This window comes from Hylobates moloch, unplaced genomic scaffold (genome assembly GCF_009828535.3).
Source record: "Hylobates moloch isolate HMO894 unplaced genomic scaffold, HMol_V3 SCAFFOLD_1, whole genome shotgun sequence".
Lineage (NCBI taxonomy): Eukaryota > Metazoa > Chordata > Mammalia > Primates > Hylobatidae > Hylobates > Hylobates moloch.
In genome coordinates, this window is record NW_026652276.1 from 61,176,861 (window position 1) to 61,204,778 (window position 27,918).

The following is a 27,918-nucleotide window of genomic DNA, read 5'->3' on the forward strand; positions in this document are numbered from 1 at the left end:
GAAACAGAAATCCAACAATTTTTTTTTTTTGAGACGGCGTCTCCCTCTGTCACAAAGGCTGGAGTGCAGTGGTGCGAATCCTCCTGGATTCAAGCAATTCTCCTCCCTCAGCCTCCAGAGTAGCTGGGATTATAAGCACCTGCTACCACGCCTGGCTAATTTCTGTGATTTTAGTAGAGGTGGGGTTTCACCATATTGGCCAGGCTGGTCTCAAACTCCTGACCTTGTGATCCACCTTCCTCGACCTCCCAAAGTGCTGGGATTACAGGTGTGAGCCACCACTCCCGGCCCCAACACATATTTTTGAATGAACCAATCATCAAATCCTATTGATTCTGTCTCCTTAATATTTCCCGAATCTGTCTTCTTTTCTCTTTCCCTATTGCCTCTACTTTGATTTAGCCCATTATCCCTTCTAGCCTATCTAATTGTTACAGTGCTCTGACTGATCACCTTGTCTCCAGCTCTGCTCTATTCCATAACATTTGCCACACCCTTGCATTTTTTGTTTGTTCTTAAATGTTAATATTGTATGTTACCCTTCTTATGAAAACCCTCCAGTGTCTCTTCATTGTCCTCAGGATGAAACCCAAACTCATTGTGTATCTCTAAATCCTCAACTCTTCCTACTGCTATGTTCTTTCCTCTCCTGCTCAATACATATGGTGAGTTATTTTCAGTTCCTGTACAAGCATGGTTGTCTCACACCTCCAGGCTCTTGCATGAGATGCTCATCCTGCCTGAAATGATCCTATATTCCAACTAACCCCGGTTGTTATCTGCTTAGATACCATGTCTTCTGCGGAGTCTGTGTTGCTCTCCCCAGTTGGATTAGGTCTCCACTTGTGTTCATCTTGCACTCTGCTCGTTCTCCAGTCATCATCTGTGTCACACAGTTCTATAATTATCTATTTACTTTTCAGTACTCCCATTACACCATAAGCTTCTTGGGGCAAGCCCCATGTGTTATTCGTTGTTTTATTCCTATTTACTAGATGACTGAATAAATATTTCCTGAATTAATGCATGTTAATGTTAGCAACTTGCCTGACAAGAATATATTCCTTCTCAATTATATGTCTGCATTTCATGCAGTAAATAAATACATAAATAAACCTCCCTCCAAGAATAATAAAATGGTAGAAGCCAAGGGACACATAATAATATGACACTAAAATGATACAAAAGAATGAAAAGCTTTGATTATCTGTGTCAGGTATCTGTATATATTAAAATCTCAATATTTTGGTTTTGTGTTATATGTACAAACTAAACACAATTTTAAGAAATTTTTTAGGTCATACTGTAACTGCTAAAAGGTCTACAATTATGCTGATGCCTAGTATCTTAAGATAATTGCAAGTTAGAAAGGAGAATACAAAACTAGCTCATTCTCTTCATTTTGTAGATTAAGAGCTGAGTTTGAAGGGAATCAAGCCTCTTGTCCAAGTTCTTACAGTTAGTTGAATGGTAGCACTATACCCCAGACTCCCTGGGCTCCTTCAATTTTCTTCAAGCTTATTATGTTCTATATGAAAGAAACATTGACCACCACCACCATCACTTACTAAAGTCCTAGTATGTGTCAAAGGAAACAACTCCCTGACCACCACACATTCATTTCTTACTTTAGGACCCAATTAGGCTATAAGAAAAGTAACCACAAACACATTAGAGGAACTGAAGATTGGGTGGGGTCAGAAAGAAGGGCCTTCCAAGAAGTGTCAAGAACTATGATAACATGACCACTGTGGTATCAATGTATAGTTCATTTATAATAAAATAATAATATGGATATTGAATCCTGAACTCCCTAACAAGTGGCCTAGACAGTTTTTTATTTTGTTTCTTCTTGGATTTTAATGAGTAATACATGCGGCAGTCAAAGATCTGTGTTTAAGTGTAACTTGGAAGAAGACTATTATTGACTTCTATCAAGTGGTGATATTGAAAGCTGCAAGATGATAAAAGTATCTAACTCCTGTTTTCTGAACCTATTCAACAAGTGCTTTTCAGTGGCGTTAAATACTTTCTGGAAGTAGGTGGGGTATATTAAAAATAAATAAGTGAACGAGTTTTTGTTTTGTTTTTAATAAATGGCTGAAACTAAATACTTGTATTGACACAGTCTGGGAATCAGTTATACTTCAATAGCATTTCTTATTGTGATTCAGAGATCTAAATACTAAAAGATTTATCTACTAGAAAATGTCCCATGTCATGGAGTTAATTTTTTTTGAAGTTTTGACTGGTAAGCTGAATTATTATATATACCACCTTCTGATTCTGCTGCACCCAGTGGAGCTGAAAATATTTACAAGGGTGTCCTTATTTTTTTTCTCCAACATGCCTATAAGCAGCATTAAATTATTCTACACTTTATAAGCAAGGACAGTTTGGTATTTGAGGTTCACACTCCTCTAGCATCACAAAACCATTTGGCACCAGCCTCAGGAAAGTAAAAGAATCTTAAATTAGGCTCATAAAATTGACCTGGTTCTAAAGAAAGATAGCCACTTGATAGTAAAGGGACTATGAGCACAGGGCTCTGCTTATGAACGGTAACATTTATTGACTGCTTCTGATGTGCAGGCACTATGCTAATCACAAGTATTAACTCATTTGGTCATTAAACCCATTTTATAGATGAGGAAACTGAGGCACAGAGAGTTTAGTAGCTTGCTTGAGATTTACAGCAAGGAAGCAGTAAGCTAAAAGCCAGGAAGTCTGTCTCCAGAACCTTGATTTTACCCTGGTCTTCTTCTCTACATATCCCACCTTTCTATTTCACTCTTCAAATGTTGCCTTACTGAGTGATCAATCTCTTCCTCAATTCCCATTTGACCTTTGCCTCCTCGCCAAGAGCCAAAAACAGCTGAAAATGTTTACTTTTATTAAAATAAGTTTACTTAGGGTAGCAAGGACTCTAAAACTCAAGGCTAGCAATTAAGCAAGTGGAGATTCCACAGGAAATGTTTATTTGTCCCAAGAGAGTCATTACAGCTCTCCTAGCTTAAGAAAGTGATACAGTATATGCTTTTGAGGGTTCCACATAACCCACATGTCAGCTGCCCCAGCTGGTATTCACCAGAGAATTCCCTGCATCTAAGGCCTTGTGCTTATGTTTTAAAATGTACTAATGGATATTAACATTATGATAATGTCAAAAATCAAATTCCAAAGCCTTATCCCAGATACATGGCTTTCATCAGCTACACAAACCTCAGGGGAGATTTTATCAACCGCTGATCAAAGGAAGCAGCAGGAGCTGATACAAGCACAAGACAGGGCGTGTGGAGTGTCCTCCACTCAAGTACACCCCAGAGCAGAGCGTCTCCAGGAATTGAGACAGCACATCAGCAACTCAATTGTAGTATTCAAATGAATGGAGTTCTCTTTAAGGGCGAATATCTGAATAGAAATTTTAAAATCTGATCCTGATTTAACATGACTATGCCCTCACCTGGATGTATATTGCTGTAAGAGATACCTTACCCATATGAGGGTCATGTCAACTTGCTTCCAAACATAAATGAAGTGAAGCACAAAATCATGTGACTCCTCAAGTGTGCTTAGCTCTGCACAGATAAAACTGCTTTATTTGGAATCATGGCAAAAGAAGAGGGAAAGTCATCTGCAGACCATGCAGCTTATTAAACAAATTTGTTTCCCGAGTCAAGTACTTGAGGTACTCTCAGTTCTAATTAATGTCTCTTGCAAATGCAGCCTCATAACTAACATTCATTCTTTTAATCGTAGCCATATGTTCCTTCCATCGTTTTAACGATATAAATGGAAATTATTGGTGTTTATCACTGAATATTTCTATTTAAAAAAACATCTTTTCAGGCTGATGCTTTATGCTAAGATCAGTGGGTGAGAAAATCCCTCTCTGGAAATATTTTCTCCCTTCCTGTAGTCCATAAGTGAGGCCTTATTTGTGGTTTTTAAATATCGCATTAAGAATTTTGCCTCCATTAGATCCATGCTACTAAAATGGCAGAACTCTTCACATAAAAAACAGAGATAAACTGAAAAGGGGATAGCTGAGTCCAATATACAGCCTGTAGGTTGAAGTATAATCATTACATCTCGCTTAAGGCAAGAGAGGTTGATAGTTTACAATAAGCTTCAAGAAAATCACTTGCTTATCTCCAGAAGCTAATAGCTTAAGTCAAATTCCTTTACCTTCTCTAAATATGCCACATATGTTTTCATTTTAAGAAGTACTTTTTATGTATGTGACTGTAGTAAAAAGATATGTACAGATATACAAGATTTCAGAGCTGGAAGAGACCCTAAAAATCACCCAGTCAGGTGGTCCATAACCCTCACTGTGTATCTTAAACATCTGATGAGCTTGCAGACTGGTTCTTTACCAGAGAAATTATAATTCAATTGCTCTGATGTGGAGCCGGTGGAGCCAGATATACTGTTTTACAAAAGTACTCCTGGTTATTCTAATATGTGGTCAAGCTTGAGAAGCACGAATCTTGTTTATCCATCTCTTTTGGAGCCAATGATATTAAATGATTTATTCAATGTCCATAGACAGTTATTTGTGACAGGAGGGAGACTATGAGCTCAGGCTCAAAACCCCCACACCTGTGCATTTTCTTTTATCGTTTACTAATACCTCTTTAATCCATGCTTTTAAAAATAAAGTTAACTTAGCAATAGAAATATCTTTTAAAACAAGACAAAATAAAACCTAGAACTACTCTTCTTCTATTCCCTTTTCAAGGGTCTGTCCCCATCTTTTATTTTTTGTCATTGTAATCTCTCCAAAGTGCCAGCTGTGTGTTAGAAGGTATCGCTGTATAACTCCAGGATTAAAATAAAAATATTAGTAAATCACTCCAGAATTGCCAACAGTGCAAAACACAAAAGAAAGACTCCTATCTACCCTTGTAGTAAAATATAACAATAGCAGCCAAATCATCATTCCGTGGCAGGAACTGTACTCAAGTATTGGATCCAGACCATCTCACTGCATCTCAGCAAAAACTCTGTGAGGTCATATATTACTATCATCTCAATTTTACAGGTAAGAAAGCCAAAGCACCAAAATTTATTTCCCCAAATAAATTCCCCCAGTTTAGGTAACTTTGCATGGCTAGGAACTGGTAGTCAGTTTAGTCTTTTTTTTTTTTTTTTAAAGTTTAATCTTAAAATCACAAGATGAAACTGTCCTTCAAAAGCAGCATTTTACCTTTACTCATAATAAACTAATATTTACAAAGTATTTTAAAAAGAACATTATACTCCTTTCTCATCTGATCTCATTTAAGTATTACAAGATTTATTACCATAATCATTTTGTTAAAGAGAAACTAAGGCTTAGGGAATACTCAATGTCCTCCCAGGTAGTAAGTGGCTAAACCCAAATCAGAGTTTTTGTTATAATTCTATATGCAGTACTGCACTCCAGCCACCATACAGCTTTAAATCTGAAGATTGTTTTCTTGGCTCTGATGAGTATTTCATATGGTCAGTTCTGCTAGAAAAACAGTATAAAACTTACTTCAAACAGCCAAAAAACAAATTCCTTGCTGTTCAGATTAAACTGTTGATTGCGCTGAAATTCACGGCTACACTAAGAAACAAAATAAACTGTGTCAAATCTCCCCAAAGATTTTGTTGTGCATTGTTTTATTTTTATTCACATAATCTGTGTTTACTGAGCTGCAGTAAAGGATGCATGGGCTATTTTTATTCGGAGAAAGGCTATAACACCAGCCAAGCAGAAGGACCCATCCATGACCAGAATGCAATGGCCTTCATTATCTTCCAACTCACTCCTAAATGACTCACTGAGAGCTGCCAGATGGTGTTTTCTCTCACCCCTTGCCTTGCATTTATTTAATTATTTTAACATAGTTTTTGTTCTGCTGCCATGATGCCTAATAGGTAGATATATTTGGGAGTTAGTTTCTTCTAATATTGACCAGTGCTTTTAGAATATTTCTCAGACTCTTTAATAATAACACTTATTGGGTACGTACAATATACCAGATGCTAAGCCAATGGATTTGTATATATTCCTCATTTAACCATCCAACAACTCACAAATGAGGAGGCTGAAGTTTAGGGAGGTTAATACATGTACCCTGGGCTAAACAGCTGGTCAAAGATGTAGAGTCAGATAATTGGAACTAAGCCCCCAATCTTAATCTTTATGTAAGACTTATGTGGTAGCAGTTATAAGCACTAACACTTTGGGGAAATAAGAAAATATAATAAAATGATAAAGAAACCCAAAAAGTTAATATTCATCTATGTGGAGACCAATCAGGTAGGTGACTAAGTCATCAAGAAAATGAAAAGATGTGTGGTAGACCTGGAGATGTGCTGCCCTCATCCCCCATGCAGCTGCAGGGAGTGCTGTCAGGAGGCAGCCTCTTAACATGGGGCTCCTTTGGGATCTGCTTTAGTGCAGGAAGCCACCTTGTTTGCAGTCCCACCCCGTCTGAGGCAGCCTACACAAAAGCCCAGCCATCCTAACTCATCAGCAATATTCTCTCTAGAGACACCTACTGGGTTGGCCAAGGCTTTACCAGGTCTGCTTCACAGTGTGAGATCTTTCTCCATCCAATCTTGCTTTCAACCCTACTATTCCAGATATTCATTCATTTTAAACCTTCTTCATCCAAAGGTCTGAGGAACCAGAGCTGTAACAATACTTCAAAGTTTTTGACAAAGAATAAAAATTATTTTATTGCTAGTTTAGGAATTTTTGAGTCTCAAGAATCTTTACATGTAAACATACCAAATAATAATTTTTATGGTAGTCTCAAGACACAGAGTTCCCCCAAATTGGGGTGGGGGCTTGGGGTGTGATGGTAGTAAGAGGCAGGTACCTACGTAACTCTTCTTCAGACTGAACTGATCAGGTAATTCAGAACCACATCTGGTTTTGATAACATGCTCATGATATACCCCCCAAATGGAAGCCTATATAAACTACCTTATCCTCCTGGGTCTATAGTGTTCCTGGTTGCTGATTCCATATTATTATTCTAGGCAGTCTGACATATGTACCTATGACATCAGTTCCATATCAGAATATTTCTACAAAATTACTTCCAAGACAGTTTTCAAATATAAAGAGATTATCCTCAATATGCTTCAACAACAATCAAACCCTTTGCTATGTATGGTATCAATATTCTAAATAGAAAGCATTGACTGACATATGATATAGAATTATCAGAATCAGTCTCTATTCCCAGTCACTTTTCCACCCTCAGGTAGCCTCCCTTAACATCATGCCTGTTCTTAGTACCCTTTTACTATCCGTTACTGTCAACTTTGTTTTATTAAGGAGGTCATGGTAATTAAGCCATCTCAAGAGAATTCTCATTTTTAAGGAAAGGGAAACTTGGAACCCAAGAAAACTTTCTGGACTCCAGAACAAAGCAATCATAGGGAATTAAAAGGCATATGGCTCATATCTGGGGACAAAGAACTTTTTGGCACTGTGGCCAGGCTTGTAGAGGGAATGCATGTTAAAGGAGGAGGTGAAAGGAAGCAGAAGACTTTCCCTCTCCCTCTTTCTAGATCCACCTCACCAGGAATAATGATAAGATGGCATGCCACCCTGTGTTTGATAACAGTTTCAGATGTAAAAACATGGTCTTCATTTCTTATCAATGAAAACTACTTGGGTATTTTTGGGATATTACTTGGGTATTAACTCAAAATTTATAGATATAGGATTCTAGAGAATTAGATAATTTATGCATAATATAAATAAGCAAGTTACACAGGTAATAGCTAATCTAGCAAACATGATAAAGAATCAGTGATAGATATCAAAAAGGGAGAAGAGAATAAAAATATTTGGCTGTAACTTTACAAAACTCACTCATTATTTTAATTATGCATATTTTTAAAAACTAGTCATAAATCATGGATATGGATATTGACCAAGTCATAAACTTTCAGCAAATAAACAAATACACATATTTGAAACTGACATGATCTGTTTCTCTTAAACGTAAAAATTTTACAAATTACTTGTAAATTATTCCAATTTTCTTTCAGTTTTTAATTCTGAACTAGTTTTAGCATCCTTTTCACTCTACTGTCAACTTATTTACATTAAAATTAATCTAGAAGTCTACAATTAAGCAACTCCTAGATAAAATGGGTTACTCAAATGTGTATGTTTTAATGAATAATTGCATGTTGGTTGATACTTTTGTTCAAAGAAAATGTCAACAAAATCTTGTTTTGGATGTAGGTGCTTCTATTCAAGGACAGAAGTTGCAAAGGGGCTTTCTACAGCATCAGGTGAGAATCTCCTAGGAATTGGGGATGATATTTGTGCTTGGGACCTGACCCCAACAAGGAGTCCAGAGCTCTCCATTCATGCTGCCTCATCTCCTGAGGCTGATTCACAAGGGAGGGCGACAGCCGCTTTAGCTGCTCTTGTCACCACAAGGTACTGACCAGCCTTTGGCTCGCATACTAGTGGAACACATTTTGGAGTTTCTCACTTCCTCTGTGCCTGGAGTAGATAATGTTGCAAAGACTAAAATTTACAAACTCAGATCTATCTTGTAAAAGAAGAGCAGGAAAGCCATGCTAACAGATTAAGACTTAATACTTTCAAAACAGAATAGTCATTGGAATCACCATTTTTATATACCATATTTGAATCATTTAACACTTTTCTCAGGGTGGTTGAATTCATCAGGAAAAATATATATATATTTATAGCTACATTCATGTGTTACTTTGATTTTACTTAGATTGTTTAAAGTCCCCCCAAAACTTGCACAACTCTAATAATTAAAAGTTATTAGAGTGAGGGCTGATCTCAAGGTAAAAAGATAAAATTATAGCTAACTCATTCTCTGAATGACTTGACTTTAAAAAGCAAGTTAAAGACTAAATAATAATAATAAAACTTACATTTGAGGGCCATTCTTCACTGTTTTATAGATCCCTAGCCATGCATTCTCCCAGAGCTAACATAAAACTGCCAATCAAAACATGTTGAGTTCCTACTCTATGCCCTCAACTGTATTAGCACTCTGTTGACTGTAGAATCATCCACAGGAGAGGTCACTCCCATCAACTGGGTGCATGATTCAGGGCAACTGCCTTGGAATGCTTTTTTAAATTTTATTTTAATTTCTATTTTTTGAGACAGGGTCTCACTCTGTTGCCTAGGCTGGAATACAGTGGCATGAGCATGGCTCACCGCAGCCTTCATCTGCTGGGTTTAGCAATCCTCCCATCTCAGCCACCTGAGTAGCAGGGACTACAGGTGTGTGCCACCATGCAGGCTAATTTTTAAAATTTTTTGTAGGGATGAGGTCTCATTATGTTGCCCACACTGATTTGAAACTCCTGAGCCCAAGGGATCCTCTTGTCTCGGCTTGCCAAAGTGCTGGGATTACAGGCATGAGCCACCGCACCCAGCCTTGGAATGCTTTTTAACTCAGCTGTGTTTAGCCCCTCTTAGCTTTGGTCTTCTCAAGTGTAAAATGGGGATAACTAATTTCTTTTTTAGGGTGATGGAAAAAATAAATAAGACACTATATGTAAGGTGCCAGGCACAAGGCTTGGTGTTTATAAATGGTGAATGCTCATATTAGTTAGTAATTGTGGTTGCAATAGTAATTTGTGCATGTTGTATGCATAATGTATGTAGTAGCAGTGGTTATTCCACGTAGAAGCTAGCTGGCGGGGGAAAGCATGCTACAATAGCCACAGCTTCCCTAGTATCCCTGGATCTCTGTCAATAAAGTGGGTAGCTGCATTGTGTAGCTGCTTCTCCTGGCTTAATTTCTATAAATGTGTGAGAAAAGAACTCATAAGAGGGACAAATATCTTCTGTCCACACCCCAGGTCACAGGCATAATCAGAGAATATAATCATTTCATAATTTCAGAATCCAAGGTATATACCTATACCTAAATTTTTCCATCATTGGTTATTTCTTGCAGGACAAACAAGAATTTGGTCCCTCACATATTTCACCCAACATGCCGTCCACTTACAATGTACCAGACACTAAATATGGTGGGGAGAGCTGAGTTGTGTTCACTCTTTTTCCTTAAGAAGCTACGTCCAAAAGAAAGAGTCATGTAAATAAGAGGTCATGAAAAGAGAACAGAAATCTAAAACCCAAGAGGAAAACTGAGCAGCATAGAGCTGTTCAGAAATCTAGCGGACCTCATAGTGAATAGGCTGGAGCCAAATGCTTCCACCATTGCCTATGTTTCCATTTGTGTTCATTTCTTAAACTTTGCTTTTTAAAGCATACTTTATAAAAGGAAAATGTGGCACATTGGTATCACTTTTGGTTATATGATGTATCATCATGCTATAATTTTAAACAAAGGTGCTATGCTAGCCATAGGGAAGGAAAATATTTCATTCCTTATTCATTGCTAGATTCATGGCTGAGACATCAATAAAAAAAGACAGATTATAAGAGAAAAGTATACTCATTTATTTAATGTAAGCTTTATGTGACACAGTAGCCTTTATAAGGAAACAAAGATTCAAAAAAACAGGTAACCTAGTGTATTTTTATGCTTAGATCTGATGGAGAGATGGATAGTCATGGAGAAGTATGGATAAAGTGGGTATGATCTAATAATAATAAACTGGGGGGAATTTAGCAAGCCCTTCTTGTTCTGATTCTTCTCTGTGCCCCTGTGCCTTCAAAGATAAAGATGTTTCTTTCCTCTGAGTTTAGGAAGGGCACCTCTCAAATGAAGGTCTCATGATCTGCTTCAAAAAGAAGGGTAGGAGAAAGTCAAAGAGTGATCTTCTTAGGTTTTATTATACGCTTCAGGTGAGAAGGGTGAGAAGAAGGTGAGAGCCTTCCTGCTTCTGCTGTTTTCTCAAATGCCAAGGTGCCATATTTTGGGTAACATGTCCTGAATCCCAATACCACACTAATAAATTCTAATATTTGATAGTAGAGTACAGAAAATAAATTCCAGTTCTTTTATTGAGGCAGATATATAATTATGAAGTATACACCAACACACATTTCCTAAGTTTATTTGAATATACAGTTGACCCTTGAACAATGCAGGGGTAAGGGGCACTGATCCCTCCCTGTGCAGCAAAAAATCCATGTATAACTTTTGACTCCTCCAAAACTTAACTGCTAACAGCCTACTTTGACCAGGAGCCTTACAAATAACATAAAAAGTTGATTAACACATAAATTGTATGTTCTATTATGCACTGTATTCTGATAATAAAGTATGCTAGAGAAAAAAATATTAAGAAAATTGTAAACTAGTTCAACCATTGTGGAAGTCAGTGTGGCGATTCCTCAGGGATCTAGAACTAGAAATACCATTTGACCCAGCCATCCCATTACTGGGTATATACCCAAGGGACTATAAATCAAGCTGCTATAAAGACATGCACACGTATGTTTATTGCGGCACTATTCACAATAGCAAAGACTTGGAACCAACCCAAATGTCCAACAACAATAGACTGGATTAAGAAAATGTGGCACATATACACCATGGAATACTATGCAGCCATAAAAAATGACGAGTTTATGTCCTTTGTAGGGACATGGATGAAACCGGAAACAATCATTCTCAGTAAACTATCGCAAGGACAAAAAACCAAACACCGCATGTTCTCACTCATAGGTGGGAATTGAACAATAAGAACACATGGACACAGGAAGAGGAACATCACACTCCGGGGCCTGTTGTGGGATGGGGGGAGTGGGGAGGGACAGCATTAGGAGATATACCTAATGCTAAATGACGAGTTAATGGGTGCAGCACACCAACATGGCACATGGATACATATGTAACAAACCTGCACATTGTGTACATGTATCCTAAAACTTAAAGTATAATAATAATAAAAAAAGAAAAAAAAAGAAAATTGTAAGGAAGAGAAAATGTACCTACTATTCTTTAAGTGGAAGCAGATCATCATAAAGGTCTTCATTCTCATCATCTTCACATTGAGTAGGCTGAGGAGGAAGAGGAAGAGAAGGGGTTGGTCTTGCTGTCTCAAAGATGGCAAAGGCAGAGGAGGTGAGAAGGTGGAAAAGGAGGCAGGAAAGGTAGTTATACTTGGTGTATCTTTTATTGAAAAAAAAAATTCTTGTATAAATGGACCTGTGCAATTCAAGCCCATGCTATTCAAGGGTCAACTGTAATGAGGATTGATGTATACAGGTTGAGTATCTCTTTTCTGAAATGCTTGGGATCAATGCGGGATTTTGAATATTTTCAAATTTTGGAATATTTGCACACATATAATGAGATATCTTGGGGAACGGGAACCAAGGTTAAACAAAAAATTAATTTACGTTTTCTATACGTCTTATACATGTAGTCTGAAGGTAGTCTTATAAAATATTTTTAATAATTTTGTTCATGAAACAGAGTTTTGGCTGAGCTTCAGCTACAGTTCATCAAAGGAGATCAGGTGTAAAGTTTTCTACTTGTGGCACGACATCAGCACTCAGAAAGTTTTGGGATTTGCAGCATTTTAGATTTTGGATTTTCAGATTAGGGATACTCAGTTTGTATTATAAATGCAAAACAGATTTTTAAACAAAAGTTCAATGAGAAAATTTGGAAAAGTTATTGATGGGAGAAATAAATTTTATCTAAACTTTACTTCTCTGGCAAAAGTAGAGCCTCCTGGAAAACACAGCTGCCATTAACCCCCGTATGAGGGAGCTTTTAGGCAAGAAGGAGACTGCCTATTGTCATCAGGATGAAAATGTCCAATAGAACCTTCCACAGCTATTGTAACTCTAAATTTCCTCACCCACTTTGTTAAACTGATATATAAATCCTTCTATTTAGGGATTTATTTAACTACTGGGTCTATTGTCAATTAATTCACAGGTCCCATAAATTGGTAGAGAAAGAATTTTTCCTACCAACACTGTTCACTCTGTGGCATGAAATGAAGGAAAATAAAATTTCCCCTTCCTTTCCACAGGCAAGCTTCCACAGGCCTGAAAATCTAGACTTTAAAGCATATTTTTAATGTTTACATTCATTTGCTTTGATTTCTTTTTCAGAATTTATGGTATTAGCAAATTTGTTATAGAATTAGATACAGCTCATTTATTTTAGGACTGTATCACTATGTCCTTCTACTATATCTTGTTAATTATGCAAGATATTAAACAATAGATTTTTTGCTTAATACAAATATGTTTGTGATTAACAATATTTTTGTTATTTCTGAAATAAAATTTCAAATGTGTTGAACTGAGTAAAAGCTGTTTTATAGAATGACAGACATCTTAGTCAAGGCTAAGCATATCTAGAAACAAAGCATGAATATCGAAAGGGTAACGTGTGATCTTAGTTTCGTGTACTCATAGTTTAAGAATCATATATAAATTGTGGTGCTCACCACACCCAGAACAGTAATGTGTTTCCATAGTAACTGTTGATCTACTTATAAAAAAACAAGGGTGGTGAGGAAGGAGAAACAAAGAAAACAAAGTTAAAAACAGAAGTAATTAGCCCTGAATATATAATGACAACAAGAGAAACAGTTTGGTAGAGCATGTTGAGAGGGCATTTTAACTCAGGAAAATATTAGGAATTTGTGATATTTTTGAAGACAAGAGTTATGTTTTCTGTTTCTTTTAAATCTTTCTGTAGTCTGAAAAAAAGCCATGCACATAAGGGGCAATCAATAATGAAATGAGAGAAAGAGAGGGAGAAAGAGAGAAAGGAAGTAAAGAACAGAGGAAAGGAGGAAAAAACTGAAAAATGAAAACATTCAAGAAAACAAACATCTCTCTACCATCAGATCAATAGGCATGAAAATAATAGAACAAATACCAATGATCAGTTTTCAAAAATAATGATCAACTGTGAATGCTAAAGGGAGAAAATGTCCCTTTTTAAAACCTATCATTGTAGGTGTTCACAAATGCCACTCAAGTCACTGTCAACTCTGGTTGCCACTTTAATAAGAAAGGCTCAGCCTGAAGGTGAATTATTTTCATAAGTTTGAGCTTAATTCATTCAGCCAGTTTGAATTTTGAGAACAGAAAAACATGTTTCCTTCCCCAGTGGCATTTTTACACTCATATAAGTCAAAAGTAACTATCCTGTCAGCAACTCAAGTAATAAAAGAAAAGCATGAATTTGAAGATTAACGCACTTAAACACACATGGACATTTTACAGCATGTTTGTAGGTATTTTGGTTTTCTAAATGTAACCTTTGATGTTTAACTTTTGTACGTTCTTTTCTAAGCTTAACTGTCTTTAAACTTTCAATAGCAATTAAAAACTAAATTGACCATATTACTAGGGTTAATTTACTTGTGTTGCAGATTAAAACAAAAATTATTCTGGCTGTACTTACAAAGCAGTTTGCCTACGTAAACTTCAAGGCTTTATAAGAAGATCATCTGGTGATAAGTTTGGAATTACTCTGTTGACTGAATAGAAACTATGTGCTTCTGAGACTTGACTGTGCACACAAATCACCTGAGATCGTTAAGATGTAGATTTTTATTTAATAAGTCTGGAGTAAGGCCTAAGGTTCTGCTTTTGGACATCCAGCTGATGTGAAACAGACCACATTTTGAGTAGCAAAGCTTTAGAGAACTAATCTTTTGTTAAATATTTTCCATTTTCTTTTCCTTTTCGATTTGTGATTCTTTTACAATCTTAACTTGTAGAAGGGTAAAGAGTTCTAGCCCTTTATGTTGCGTAGTACATAAAAAGAACTGCATACGTGGACTCTCCTTAGAAATTTGTAAGAATTGCTTCCCCTAAAAAGTTTGATTGTTTTCCTACTTGTCTTTGGTAATAATGAAGATCGCTGACCCTTTGGAGTTCAATTGTTAGGACAAATTTTGCTGCATTTACAAAAATGTGCTGATGTAAAAGTCTAAAAAGTAGCACAGATTCAAAAGACATCTCCAGACCTGAGTAACAATAACATTTTTGGCGACACACAAAGGAAGAGGAAATTGTAATGAGTTTCTTTTAGCCCAAAAGGCAACCACAAACTATATTTCATACTGTTATTGGAACAACAGAATCAACATCCTCCATATGGGTGAGCAAAAAAGACACCTTTAAAATGCTATTGGAAGCCATAAATTGAAAAATGGGGCAGGTTAAGGGTGTAATGATAACAAGCAGGACACAAACAGGAAGCCAGCAAATCTTAAGGGAGATCTTCCATGGCCTCAACTCTATTAAAATATACACATGGAAGTAGTTTTTCATGATTTCTTATTTCTGGTTTTAAATTTATTCAAGTGAAGAGCAGGAAAATCCACCTCAACAGATCCCTGAAACTGTGCCGTTGAGTTCTTTTATTACAACCTTGGTTCATTAAAAAATTGTAAAACTCAGGGTATGTTTGCCCCTGTGATTAAAGTCAGAAAATATTGGTATATGGTCCTTCTACTCTTTCAGACAGGCAGAGAATATGAGTCAAAACTTGTAACTTCTTTTTCTCTGTATATATGTCCACAAGTTTTTAGTACAATCTCAAGTAGATATCCAGGCAATTCAATCTATCTTATTTATCCTGTTAATGTCAGAGTTTTTTGATAAGCTATAGATGGTCAATGAGCAGAATACTTCATAGAAGAGAGTAGAATATAAGTATATTTATTTCATTTTATACTAAGATAGTTTTTTTTTTTCATTTTCATGAGGTAAAGTTAACATATGGATATGACAGCAACAAAAAATATACTCTTAAAAAACAGTTGGATTTTTAGCCAGTTCTACTACAAATATATTGACTACCTGATTTTAGCTTTGTTAAAAGCTAGTGTGGATAATAAAATGCCGCTACTGACCAATCATGCATTCTACTTAATCTGTCTCTTATTCATGTCCTTTAAGATGGAGGGGAAAAGATGGTACATGATTAATTGTATCTACTAATGTGAGTCAAAAACAAGTCAGGAACAAAAACTATCCAAAAAAATCAAGAAAGCAATCACATTTACAATAGCATTAAAAAATGCTTAGGAATAAATTTAACCACAGTGGTAAAAGATCCCTATGCTAAAAACTATAAAGCACTAATGAAAGAAATGGAAGAGGCATAAATAATTGGAAAGAGAGCCCATGTTCATGGATTAGAAGAATTAATATGGCTAAAATGTCCAGAGGGGCCAAAGTGATCTACAGATTCAATGCAATCTCTAACAAAATTCCAATTGCATTTTTTACAGAAATAGAAAAATCAATCCTAGAATTCATATGAAGTCACAAAGGACCTCAAATAGACAATCTTGAGCAAAAGAATGAAGTTGGAAGCATTACACTACCTGATTTCAAAATATTACAAAACTATAGTAGTGAAAATAGCATGGTACTGTCTTAAAAACAGACACATAGACCAATGTAACAGAATAGAGAGCCGAGAAACAAACTCATACCAACACAGCCAAAGAATCTCCAACAAGAATACCAAGAATACACAATGGAGAAATGGCAGTCTTTTCAAGAAATGGTGCTGGGAAAACTGGATCTCCATATGCGGAAGAATAAAATTAGATTCTTATCTCATATCATATATAAAAATCAAAATAGATTAAAAACTTAACCCTAAGATGTGAAACTCTAAAACGAGGAAAACAGGGGGAAAGCTTCAGGACATTGGACTGGGCAATAATTATTTTGGATATAACCCCAAAGTACAAGCAATAAAGGCAAAAATAGACAAATAAGATTGTATCACACTACAAAGCTTTGCACAGCAAGGGAAACAATCAACAGAGGGAAGGGACCAACCTACATAATGGGAGAAAATATTTGCAAGCCATGTATCTGAGAAAAGGTTAATGTCTAAAATATGTAAGGAACTCAACTTGATAGCAAGAAAACAATCCAATTAAAAAATAGATGAAAGGCTTGAATAAACATTTCTCACAAAAACACATACAAATGGCCAACAGATATATGAAAAAAATGCTCAATATCACTAATTTCTTTTTTGCAAAGAAAAACGAATTAAAGCCACAATGAGATATCACCTCACACCTGTTAGAATGGCTATGATCAAAAAGACATACAACACAATAGACACTGGTGATGACGCAGTAAAGAGAATCCTCATATACTGTTGGTGGGAATGTAAATTAGCACAGCTGTTATGGAAAACAGTATGGAGGTTCCTCAAAAAACTAAAAATAGAACTACCATATGATCCAGCCATCCCACGTCTGGGTGTATATCTAAAGGAATTGAAATCAACATGTCAAAGACATACTTGCACTCCCATGTTCATTGCAGCATTACTCACAATAGCCAAGATAGGGAATAAACCTAAGTGTTGGTTAAACTGATGAGTGGATAAAGAAAATGTGGTATATATATTCAGTGTCATACTACACAGCCTTAAGAAAGACAGAAATCCTGTCATTAATGACAACATGGAGGACCCTGGAGAACAATACGCTAGGTGAAATAAGCCAGGCACAGAAAGACAAATACTATATAATCTCACTTATATGTGGATTCTAAAAAAGTCAAACTCACAGAAGCAAGGGCGAGAATGGTAATTGCCAGGATTGGAGGTGGGGATGTTGGCTAAAGGGTATAAAGTTTCAGTTAGATAGGATCGATAAATTCTGGAGATCTAATGTACAGCATGATGACTATACTTAATAATATATTGTATACCTGAAAGTTGCTAAAAGTGTAGATCTGGCTGGGCACGGAGGCTCACGCCTGTAATCCCAGCACTTTGGGAGGCCAAGACAGGCAGATCACCTAAGGTCAGGAGTTGGAGACCAGCCTGGTCAATATGATGAAACCCCATCTACACTAAAAGTACAAAAATTAGCCAGGCATAGTGGCATGTGCCTGTAGTCCCAGCTACTCCAGAGGCTGAGGCAGGAGAATCACTGGAACCCAGGAGGTGGAGGTTGCAGTGAACCAAGATGGCGCCACTGCACTCCAGCCTGGGGGACAGAGTGAGACTCTGTCTTGAAAAATAAAATCAAACAAAAAAAAAAAAAAGAGAGAGAGAGAGAAATTATCTCATCACCAAAAAATGGTAAGTGAGGTGAAGGATATGTTAACTGGCTTGATTTAATCATTTCACAAGGTACGCCTGTATGAAAGCATCACATTGTATGCTGTAAATATATATAATTTTTAAAAAACAAATTACATAGTGTTCTGGGTGTTTAACCATTTGCAAAACATCAGTTCATGTACACTGGACTTCCAAATTTTCTAAATTATTATATATTTTAAAATGTAATTTGATTGAATGGGCTAAAAAGTTTCAAAATACCATCAAGAATATAGTATATGTATTTATGAACAGCATGCAATGAAGTAAAATATTAAAGTGACACAAACATTTACATAACATTTATTAAGCAACTCCCCAAAGCCTAGAATTTTAAAGGAATCAAAATCCCCTTTTAATGTCAGAAGGTAGATTAATTTTTTAAAATTTTCCATGAAACTAAGGGTAAAAACAAAAATCTCTAATTTATAAGGTTGCATAACCTCCAGTTTCAAGCACTGACTACTAAGAAAACTCGGAGGAATGAATTTCTTTTACATTCCCAGAATTCTCCTTTCTTTTCTAGACAGGGTCTCACTCTGTTGCCCAGGCTGGAGTGCAATGATGCTGCCATAGCTCACTGCAGCCTTGATCTCCTGGGCTCAAGCCTCAGTTTTTTGCCTCAGTCTCCTCAGTAGCTGGGACTACAGATGTATACCACCATGCCCCGCTATATTCCCAATATTATAAGTACTCATGCCCTTATGAGAAAATAATATCTTAAGCAGTAAGGCATTTTGCTAAACTCAAAATGGAACTATAAATTTTAGCATCTGACAGCAGAATTTCTTACACAGTTCAACATTTTCAATTTTGCATAAATATTTGTACTTATGAGTACAAAAATCTGACCCCCATCACGATATATTCTCAAGATTCCGATAGCAACTCACATAGTTTTAGTTATAATATAAATAAGAAAAATGTATGCTAAATTTTATGCCTTTTATGCAGGTAATGAATCAATTTTTCAAGGATTACTAGCAGGCTCAACTGATATAAATAAAGAACAAAATAGAGTTCCTGGTGCACAATAAGGTCTTCATCTCATCAATAAGCAGCCATGGCTATATGAAACTGCCCTTTCAGTTACCTCACATATCATTGGCTCCTCTGCAGGGTAAGACTACCCTTTCTCTAATGTAGATATTGCATCCAGAAGGCCATGGGCCATATTCAGCTGAAAGATATGTGTGGCCTGAAGAGTATGTTTTGTTTGGTTTGGGTTATGCAATATGATATTTTGAAGAACTTTCCAATTTGGTATTCTAAGACTATGTTTTGGTTTGCTTTGGTATTTTGCAATTTGGTATTTGGTATTTGGTATTTAGATGGCGCCTAAGCTGGCCACCCCACCCCATTTCTTATTCTTCCCAATTGTTTAATGACCCATCTAACCCACTCATTTTTGTCACCTGTCTGATCTCTGCACCAAGCCCTGCACTATTAGCAAATCTCAATGGGAAACTCTCAAGTAAAATAGCTTCCACTGTGACATCTTCACATGAAAGAAAAATGTTCCTTTTCCTTACACCATGATTGGTATATATCCTTTCATTTTATATGACAGCAAGCCAATATTTGAAATGTTAGGGAATACTCATCACAAACCAGCTTTGGCAGCATCTCAGCAACTCCTGTGACTCTGAGCATCCTGGAAAACTGTCTGCTGATCTGTATGCTGCTCAGCTTTGGATTTCAGTCTGCTTTGCAACATTATCTTGTCTATTGAATGAAAATGTGAAGTCTTCCTTTTTTCCTATCCCGCTATTCTTTCAAACCCTCAGACAATGGAATTTTCCATTAGAAAGAGAGAATATAGCACTTGGAGGGGAAAAATCAGTTTTTTGTTCTCCTTCTTCTGTCCACTACAATACAAAGCTTTGCTCCTCCTCTCGGGAGAACGTAAGGCTGGCTGGCAGTCAGTTTGACAGAAGGAGAGCAGTGCAGCGGAAAATTGGATAACAGGATAAAAATCTATGGGGCCACAGGAATCCCATCAAAACTGGCTCCTCCTGTCAAAACCCAAACAAGTGACAAGGACAAATATAGAATGTTATTTATATTTAAATATTTCTAATGATATCATAATTATACTTCTGTCTCTGTTAGGCAGCCATTTTCCTGTGAGCCACAACTCTGCAAACCAAATATTGTATGTTGGAAAAAATCTACATAAGAATCAGACAGTTTCAATCAGACATCTGGGAAAATTCTACAAACTCCTCAAATAGCTATTTCTAAAGGACAGAGCATAACAATTTGTTTCTTCGAAGACTTTTTTTTAGAGTGCAATAGCCAAATTCAATAAATATGGGTTATTCCCAACTCTTTGGGCGTGGGAAAACCCAACTATCTAGAAGGTATGTAATAAATTAATTTTACTTAAAATTAAATTTGATATTTTGAAAAATGTCCTATTTTATTTTATTACAATGCATCATATTGTGTCATTGGGTAGGTCGATTTTCTGACTAAACTTTAGAGTAAGTTCAATAAACTGACATTTAAATTGTCAAAAGATATACATTTTCTCATTTTAAAACTTGGAAAATGGGTTTCACATAGATATTCTATATACATTAAAATTAATTTTATTATTAAAACCAGACATTTCAGAATACTTCTTTGAGAGAATACAAGTGATATCAAAGAATTTAGCACCACAATGGAAGACAAAATTGAACAAATATATAGACTATATAGGATCTACTGCATATTATACTTCTACAAAACTTTAGTCATAATTCCTAAGGGCTTATTGGTTGTCTTTATTAAACACAGTCTTCCTCTTTCATAGAGGGATAGCTATGCATATACATATACACACATCAGACCTGTGCAACAGAAAGCAAAGCAGAGGACTGTCAGCATGCAGATTCATTAATTTATATTGAAAACAATGTATTTATTGCCCTTAATATTCAAGACAATGTGTCAAGTGCTGGCAGTAAAGGCTAATATTAAGGGATACTTCAGTCACAATAATATGTCATCTAAACGTCTGAGAGTGCTCTATACAGAGATCAGAGCAATTGAGGATCCTCCATTCTATGGGTCATTTTCAGTTGAAACATCTCTGACATGTAATCAATGCTTCCAATTATCTGAACCCATTTTCCAGAACAAATTTAATTTCCCACTGCTGCCAACTCTCTCCTTCTACTTAGCTCTAACAAACAGATTTCCTCATTTTTGCTCATATGTGCCATCGTCATTTCTGCCTTCTCTTGTTTATGTTCTTCCTAAACCTAAAGTGGTCTTGATCTTTTCCTCTTGCACCCAAAGTCCCATCCTCTAAAGTCCAGCTAAAGTATCACCTCCCTTTGAAGCCTTTTGACAAATCCAACGGTTGTTTACCTTGGGTAAGGCAATGTTTTCGGTGCTTAATGTATATGACCTTATTTAATTGCCACAATTCCATTAAGAGTGGTAGGATCCCATTTTAAAGATATGAAAAGATCAGAGAAGTAAACTGTCTCAAGTAACACAGCTAAAAAGTAGCAGAAACCATATTCAAGCCCCATCTGTCTGACTCAAAGGCCTATGTCCCTAACTGTTCTGTTATTTTGCTCCCTCTTTAATGGTCTTTTTTCTCTAAACTCATATTCTAAATGGTACCATATGGTGTTAGGGTTTAATTGTCCTTTGGTTCATATATTTCTATTCTGGGTTCTTCAGTTAGATAATAAATGTGTAAAAGTTTACTTATCTCCACCCCAGCCTAGTATCAGGCATTTAATCTGTTAATGGACCGAAATCTAGCAAATCTACAGGAGTTTAACAAATAAAAGGGAAGCTGTATTTCTCAGATTATTGCTGTTTGTCATTGATTTGGGTAATTTATAGTTCTAGTAGCCCTTTGGAACTATTTGCACTCCAGTGCACTATAAAATGTGAAGTCACAAAAGAACATCTTAACCTGTATTCAGTAAGTCTTTACTAAGACTTTGTGAATAGCATTTTACCAGGTACATGGGGGAAAATACTAAAGATGTCTAAAACGTAGCCTCTGCTCTCAAGAAACTTGTGATCTTGTTGTAGAGAGGTTTCATATATATTAAACTATTTATGTGTTAGAAAGTATATGGTCCAGCCAGGCATGGTGGCTCACACCTGTTATACCAGCACTTTGGGAGGCTGAGGTGGGTTGATCATTTGAGGTCAGGAGTTCGAGACCAGCATGATCAACATGGTGAAACACCAGCTCTACTAAAAAAAATACAAAAACATTAGCCAGATATGGTGGCACGGGCCTGTAATCCCAGCTACTTGGGAAGCTGAGGCAGAATAGCTTGAACCCAGGAGGCGGAGGTTGCAGTGAGCTGAGGTTGTACCACGGCACTCCAGCCTGGGTGACAGAGTGAGACTCTGTCTCAAAAAAAGAAAAGTATATGGTCCATGTAAGTACATATACTACGTATTATATATGTATATGAGTTAATATATAAAACATGAGTTTATACATAAAATACACTTTAGTGCAGTGCCTAGCACACAGTAAGAGCTCAATGAATATGTACACATCCAAGAGATCTAATGTATAGCATGATGACCATAGTTAATAATATTGCATTGTACACCAGAAATTTGCTAAGATCATAGATTTTAGGTCCTCTTATCACAAAAATAGTAATTATGTGAGGAAATTGATATATTAATTTGCTTGACCATAGTAATCATTTCATTATATATATCAAAACATGCTGTATACCTTAAATATACACAATAAAAATATATCCATCCAGTCATACCAAATGGAGGCTACTGAGCATTATTTAATCTGCCATTACTCAGGATTTGTAGGGATCTATTACTATGGTTATCATTTATTATCAGACATCATTTAATAAATATTTATTGTGTTTCTATTCTGTGCTTCCCAGAATGTATAGTCTAGCAAAGTCAGTGTTGAGAAAGGAGTATATAAATATAAGAAATTAAACTTTTTATTAAGGGGCTATATTAGTTCATTTTTTGTTACTTATAACAGAATACCTGAAATTTACAAAGAAAAGGAATTTATATTTTACAGTTATGGAGACTGAGAAGTCCAAAGTCAAGGGGGCCACATCTGGTGAAGAATCTTCTTGCTGGTGAGGACTCTGCAAAGTCCTGAAATGGCACAGGACATCACATGGCCAGGAGGCAAAGTGTGCTAACATTAATCCATGAATGGATTAATCTATTCATGAGGCCTGAGTCTTCGTGGTCCAATTACTTCTTAAAAACTCCCACCTCTCATTACTGCAACATTGGGGATTAAGTTTAAACATGAGTTTTGGAGGGGACAAATATTCAAACTATAGCAGAAGTCCTCTACCGCAAAATGCTTTGCAGATGAAGTCTCTCATAGGAGCTCACTTTCTCCAATATCATTTTTTTGTTTGCTCCTTAAAAGTTCAGCAGAAAAAGGATAATTTTTGTACATCTAGTTTGGATAGACTCTGGCTATGATTTTATTTTACTGTTAACCAAAATGTGTAAGTGCTCTCTCTCATGTTTGTTTTTAATATATGAATTTGGATAAACTAGCCTGGGGTTAGGTAAATTAAATGGGAAAATATCCCCGATAGGGCTAGCATCAAAAACACTATGTGGTTCTTTGATTCTGTGACTTATTTAATGGATCACAATCAAGTACCAGCTAAAGGCTGGTAATTTAAATTATAAGCAGAGGGGTTCAAAGCTATGGCTAATTCATTACTCACACATCTCTAGTTGAAGTAGTAATTTAAAGTCATGTGTGTCCCATTAATTGTAATCTTGCTTCCAAATGACAAGATAAATATCTCAAGGAACATAATATATTATGGTCATAGGTCAACCTAAATGAATGTCTAAAATAGATTAGCACTAAGTGTATGCAATATGTCATGTTTATAAATTTTAAAAAGGATAAATTGTATTAACATTTAGCAGGTTGTTCATTACACATCATCAATGTTTAGCTTTAAATGCATTAATAGCCTATTCAGTTACATTATTCTTTGAAAATACCACACACACAGATGCTATAAAATCCATGACTGAAAATCTAATCCTTGAGAAAAAAAATAGAACAAGATAATTGTGCCCCTTCCCACCAAGATTTCATTGCTTTGTTTCGCATAAATGTGAAATAGATGTATTTTGGCCCTAAAGTGATTCAAACGAGGGCAATGTTAAAATTATCAAAAGGAGAAAATTGCCAAAATGCCAGGTCCCTGCCAATCTCTACTTGTATCTCTTTTTAATTTAAGCCTCTCCATCAGCTTGGAATGGGTCAGCACTTCATGCACAGTCTTAGATTAGAAAACCAAATTGTCACCTAAAACCACATAGCAAAGTAAGTGGAGAATCAGGATGCAGGCTGTCAATTGAGAGTTGATTTTCTGATTTAGGCTGAAATTAAACTGCTGTGATTTCACATGGATGAACCAGTTTTCCTACCTATAAGCCCTAAAGATCACATGTGAACTATTTGACTCTCATTATGTCTACATGTCATTATGCGCTGCTATTAAATATTTTCCTCCTTAGAATGATCTGAGGAGGAAAATATTTTATAGCACCACATTCTAAGGAGGGAAGCAAGAGGAAGACTCAAAATATATAAAGGGAATTCAAAATACTTGTAAATATAACACAGATTCTCGACTCCTGAAGAATCTGTTACTCAAAGTATTTTCTACATAATACAAATGAAGTTCAAGCATACATGTAAAAAGCAATACTTGTCACCCTAATGTCATTACATCTGAAATAAACGAGCACATTCAAACATTGCACAGAAAAAAAATATTTTCTTACCCTAGAATTCCTGCTCTGAAAGGGCCTCATATTTCTTGGGTGAATATTTTGAAAAAAAACATTTAGGGTAGAGTGAGGTACAGTAAAGAAGAAACAGCAAAACAACTAAATCTTGCCCATGGAAATATTTTGGTTAGCTAGCATAAGTGTTCCTTTTGCTTTTTACTTTTTGTTTGGATGTTTGTTTTTTACTGAATTTGAGTGTCTTTAAAGCAAGGCAGGCAGCCTGGAGTTGTTCAACAGTTTCCTCTACATCCTACTTTCTTATACAATGCCCAATCCCACACCAACATTACCTGTAGACAGTAGTTTTTTAAATAACTTTTAAAATAAAATATTGTTATTCACATTTTTTCCAATTTTATTTCAGTTCAAGGGGTACATATGAATATTTGTTAGATGGGTAGGTTGCGTGTCACTGGGGTCTGGTGTACAGACAATCTAATTACCCAGGTACTATGCTCACTAGCCTAGTATCTGATAGGTAGTTTTTTGACTCTCACCCTTCCCCCACCCTCCTCCCTCAAGTAGGCCCCAGTGTCTATTGTTCCCCTCTTTGTGTCCATGTGTACTCAATATTTAGCTCTCACTTATAAGTGAAAAGTGCAGTATTTAGCTTTCTGCTCCTGTGTTAATTTGCTTAGGATAATGGCCTCCAGATCCATCCATGGTGCTACAAAGCACATGATTTCATTCTTTTTTATGGCTGGGAGGTATTCTATAGTATATATGTACCACATCTTTATTATCCAATCCACTGTCGATGGATATCTAGGTTAATTCTATATATTTGCTACTGTGAATAATCCTGCAATGAACATACCCGTGCATGCCTTTTTGTAGAATGATGTATATTCCTTTGGGTATATACCCAGTAATGGGATTTCTAGATTGAATAGTAATTTTGTTTTAAGTTCTATGAAAAATCTCCAAACTGGTTTCCATAGTGGTTAAACTAATTAACATTCACACCAGCAGTGTATAAATGTTCCCTTTTCTCTGGAACCTCACCAACATCTTTAATTTTTTGATTTTAAAAATAATAGTCTTTCTGAGTTTTCAAAATAATAGCCATAAGATAGTATCTCATTGCAGCTTAATTTGCTTTTCTCTACAATTAGTTATGTTGAGTATTTTTTCATTTGCTTGTTGGTTGTGTCTTCTTTGAAGAAATACCTGTTCATGTCCTTTGCCCATTTTTTATGGGGTTGTTTTTTGTTTGTTGATTTAAGTTCTTTATAATTCTGAGTATTAGACCTTGGTCAGATGCATAGTTTGCAAATTCTTTCTCCCATTTTATAGATTTTCTCCTTACTTTGTTGATAGTTTCTTTTGCTGTGTAGAAGCTCCTTAATTTAATTAAGTCCAATTTGTCTATTTTTGTTTTTGTTGCTGTTGCTTTGGGAAACTTGGTCATGAAATCTTTTCCATTGTGTATGTCCAGAATGGCATTTCCTCAGTTTTTTCTTGGGTTTCATAATTTTAGGTTATACATTTAAGTCTTTACTCCATCTTGAGTTAGTTTTTGTATATGGTAAAAGGAAGGGGTCCATTTTCACTCTTCAGCATGTGACTAGCCAGTTATCCCAGCACCATTTATTGAATGGGGAGTCATTTTCCCATTGCATGCTATCAACAATTATTTACATATATTTTCACATATATTTATTTGTGTACATTAATTTGCATAGACTCAACAAATCTTGCATCCCAGGATAAAGCTAGTCATGGTGGATTAGCTTTTTCATGTGCTACTGAATTTGGTCTGCTAGTATTTTGTTGAAGATTTTTGCATCTATGTTCATCAGGAATATCGGCCTGAAGTTTTCTTTTTTCATTGTGTCTCTGCCAAGTTTTGGTATCACAGTGATGCTGGACTCATAGAATGAGTTAGTGTGAAATCCTTTCTTCCAGGTTTTTGAGAATAATTTCAGTAGGATTTGTACCAGCTCTTCTTTGTACATCTGGTAGAATTAACCTATAAATCTGCTTTGTCCAGGGCTTTTTCTGGTGGTCGATTTTATATTACTGATTCAATTTCAGAACTCATTATTGCTCTGCTCAGGATTTTGATTTCTTCTTGGTTTAATCTTGGGAAGTTATATTTTTCAGTTCATTTCTTCTAGGTTTTCTAGTTTATGTGCATAGAGGTGTTCATAATCATCTTGGAGTTTTTTTTTTGTATTTCTTTGTGGTCGATGGTAATGTTAGCTTGTCATTTCTGAATATGTCTATTTTGATCTCTTTTTTCTTCATTTAGCTAGCAGTGTATCAATCTTATTTATTCTTTTGAAAAACCAACTTTTGGTTTTCTTGATCTTTTATCTGGATTTTTTTTTTAGGTTATCCTTTTCTTTTTTTTATTTTTATTTTTATTTTTATTATTATACTTTAGGTTTTAGGGTACATGTGCACAATGTGCAGGTTTGTTACATATGTATCCATGTTGATTTCCTGCACCCATTAACTCATCATTTAGTATTAGGTATATCTCCTAATGCTGTCCCTCCCCCCTACCCCCATCCCACAACAGTCCCCGGAGTGTGATGTTCCCCCTCCTGTGTCCATGAGTACTCATTGTTCAATTCCCACCTATGAGTGAGAACATGCGGTGTTTGGTTTTTTGTCCTTGCGACAGTTTACTGAGAATGATGTTTTCCAATTTCATCCATGTCCCTACAAAGGACATGAACTCATCATTTTTTATGGCTGCATAGTATTCCATGGTGTATATGTGCCACATTTTCTTAATCCAGTCTATCGTTGTTGGACATTTGGGTTGGTTCCAAGTCTTTGCTATTGTGAATAGTGCCGCAATAAACATACGTGTGCATGTGTCTTTATAGCAGCACGATTTATAGTCCTTTGGGTATATACCCAGTAATGGGATGGCTGGGTCAAATGGTATTTCTAGTTCTAGATCCCTGAGGAATCGCCACACTGACTTCCACAATGGGTTGAACTAGCTTATAGTCCCACCAACAGTGTAAAAGTGTTCCTATTTCTCCACATCCTCTCCAGCACCTGTTGTTTCCTGATTTTTTAATGATGGCCATTCTAACTGGTGTGAGATGGTATCTCA

At 36.0% G+C, this 27,918-nt stretch overlaps 1 protein-coding gene across 1 annotated transcript in view; it reads right to left on the bottom strand.

Annotated features, from left to right (window-relative positions):
• LOC116810587 (uncharacterized) overlaps positions 1-27,918 on the bottom strand; it is a 320,737-nt gene that overhangs the window by 166,919 nt on the left and 125,900 nt on the right. The window contains exon 7 of the mRNA XM_058440558.1: positions 11,913-11,977. Coding sequence (XP_058296541.1) covers positions 11,913-11,977 — 65 coding nt within the window. The remainder of the gene's footprint in view (positions 1-11,912; positions 11,978-27,918) is intronic.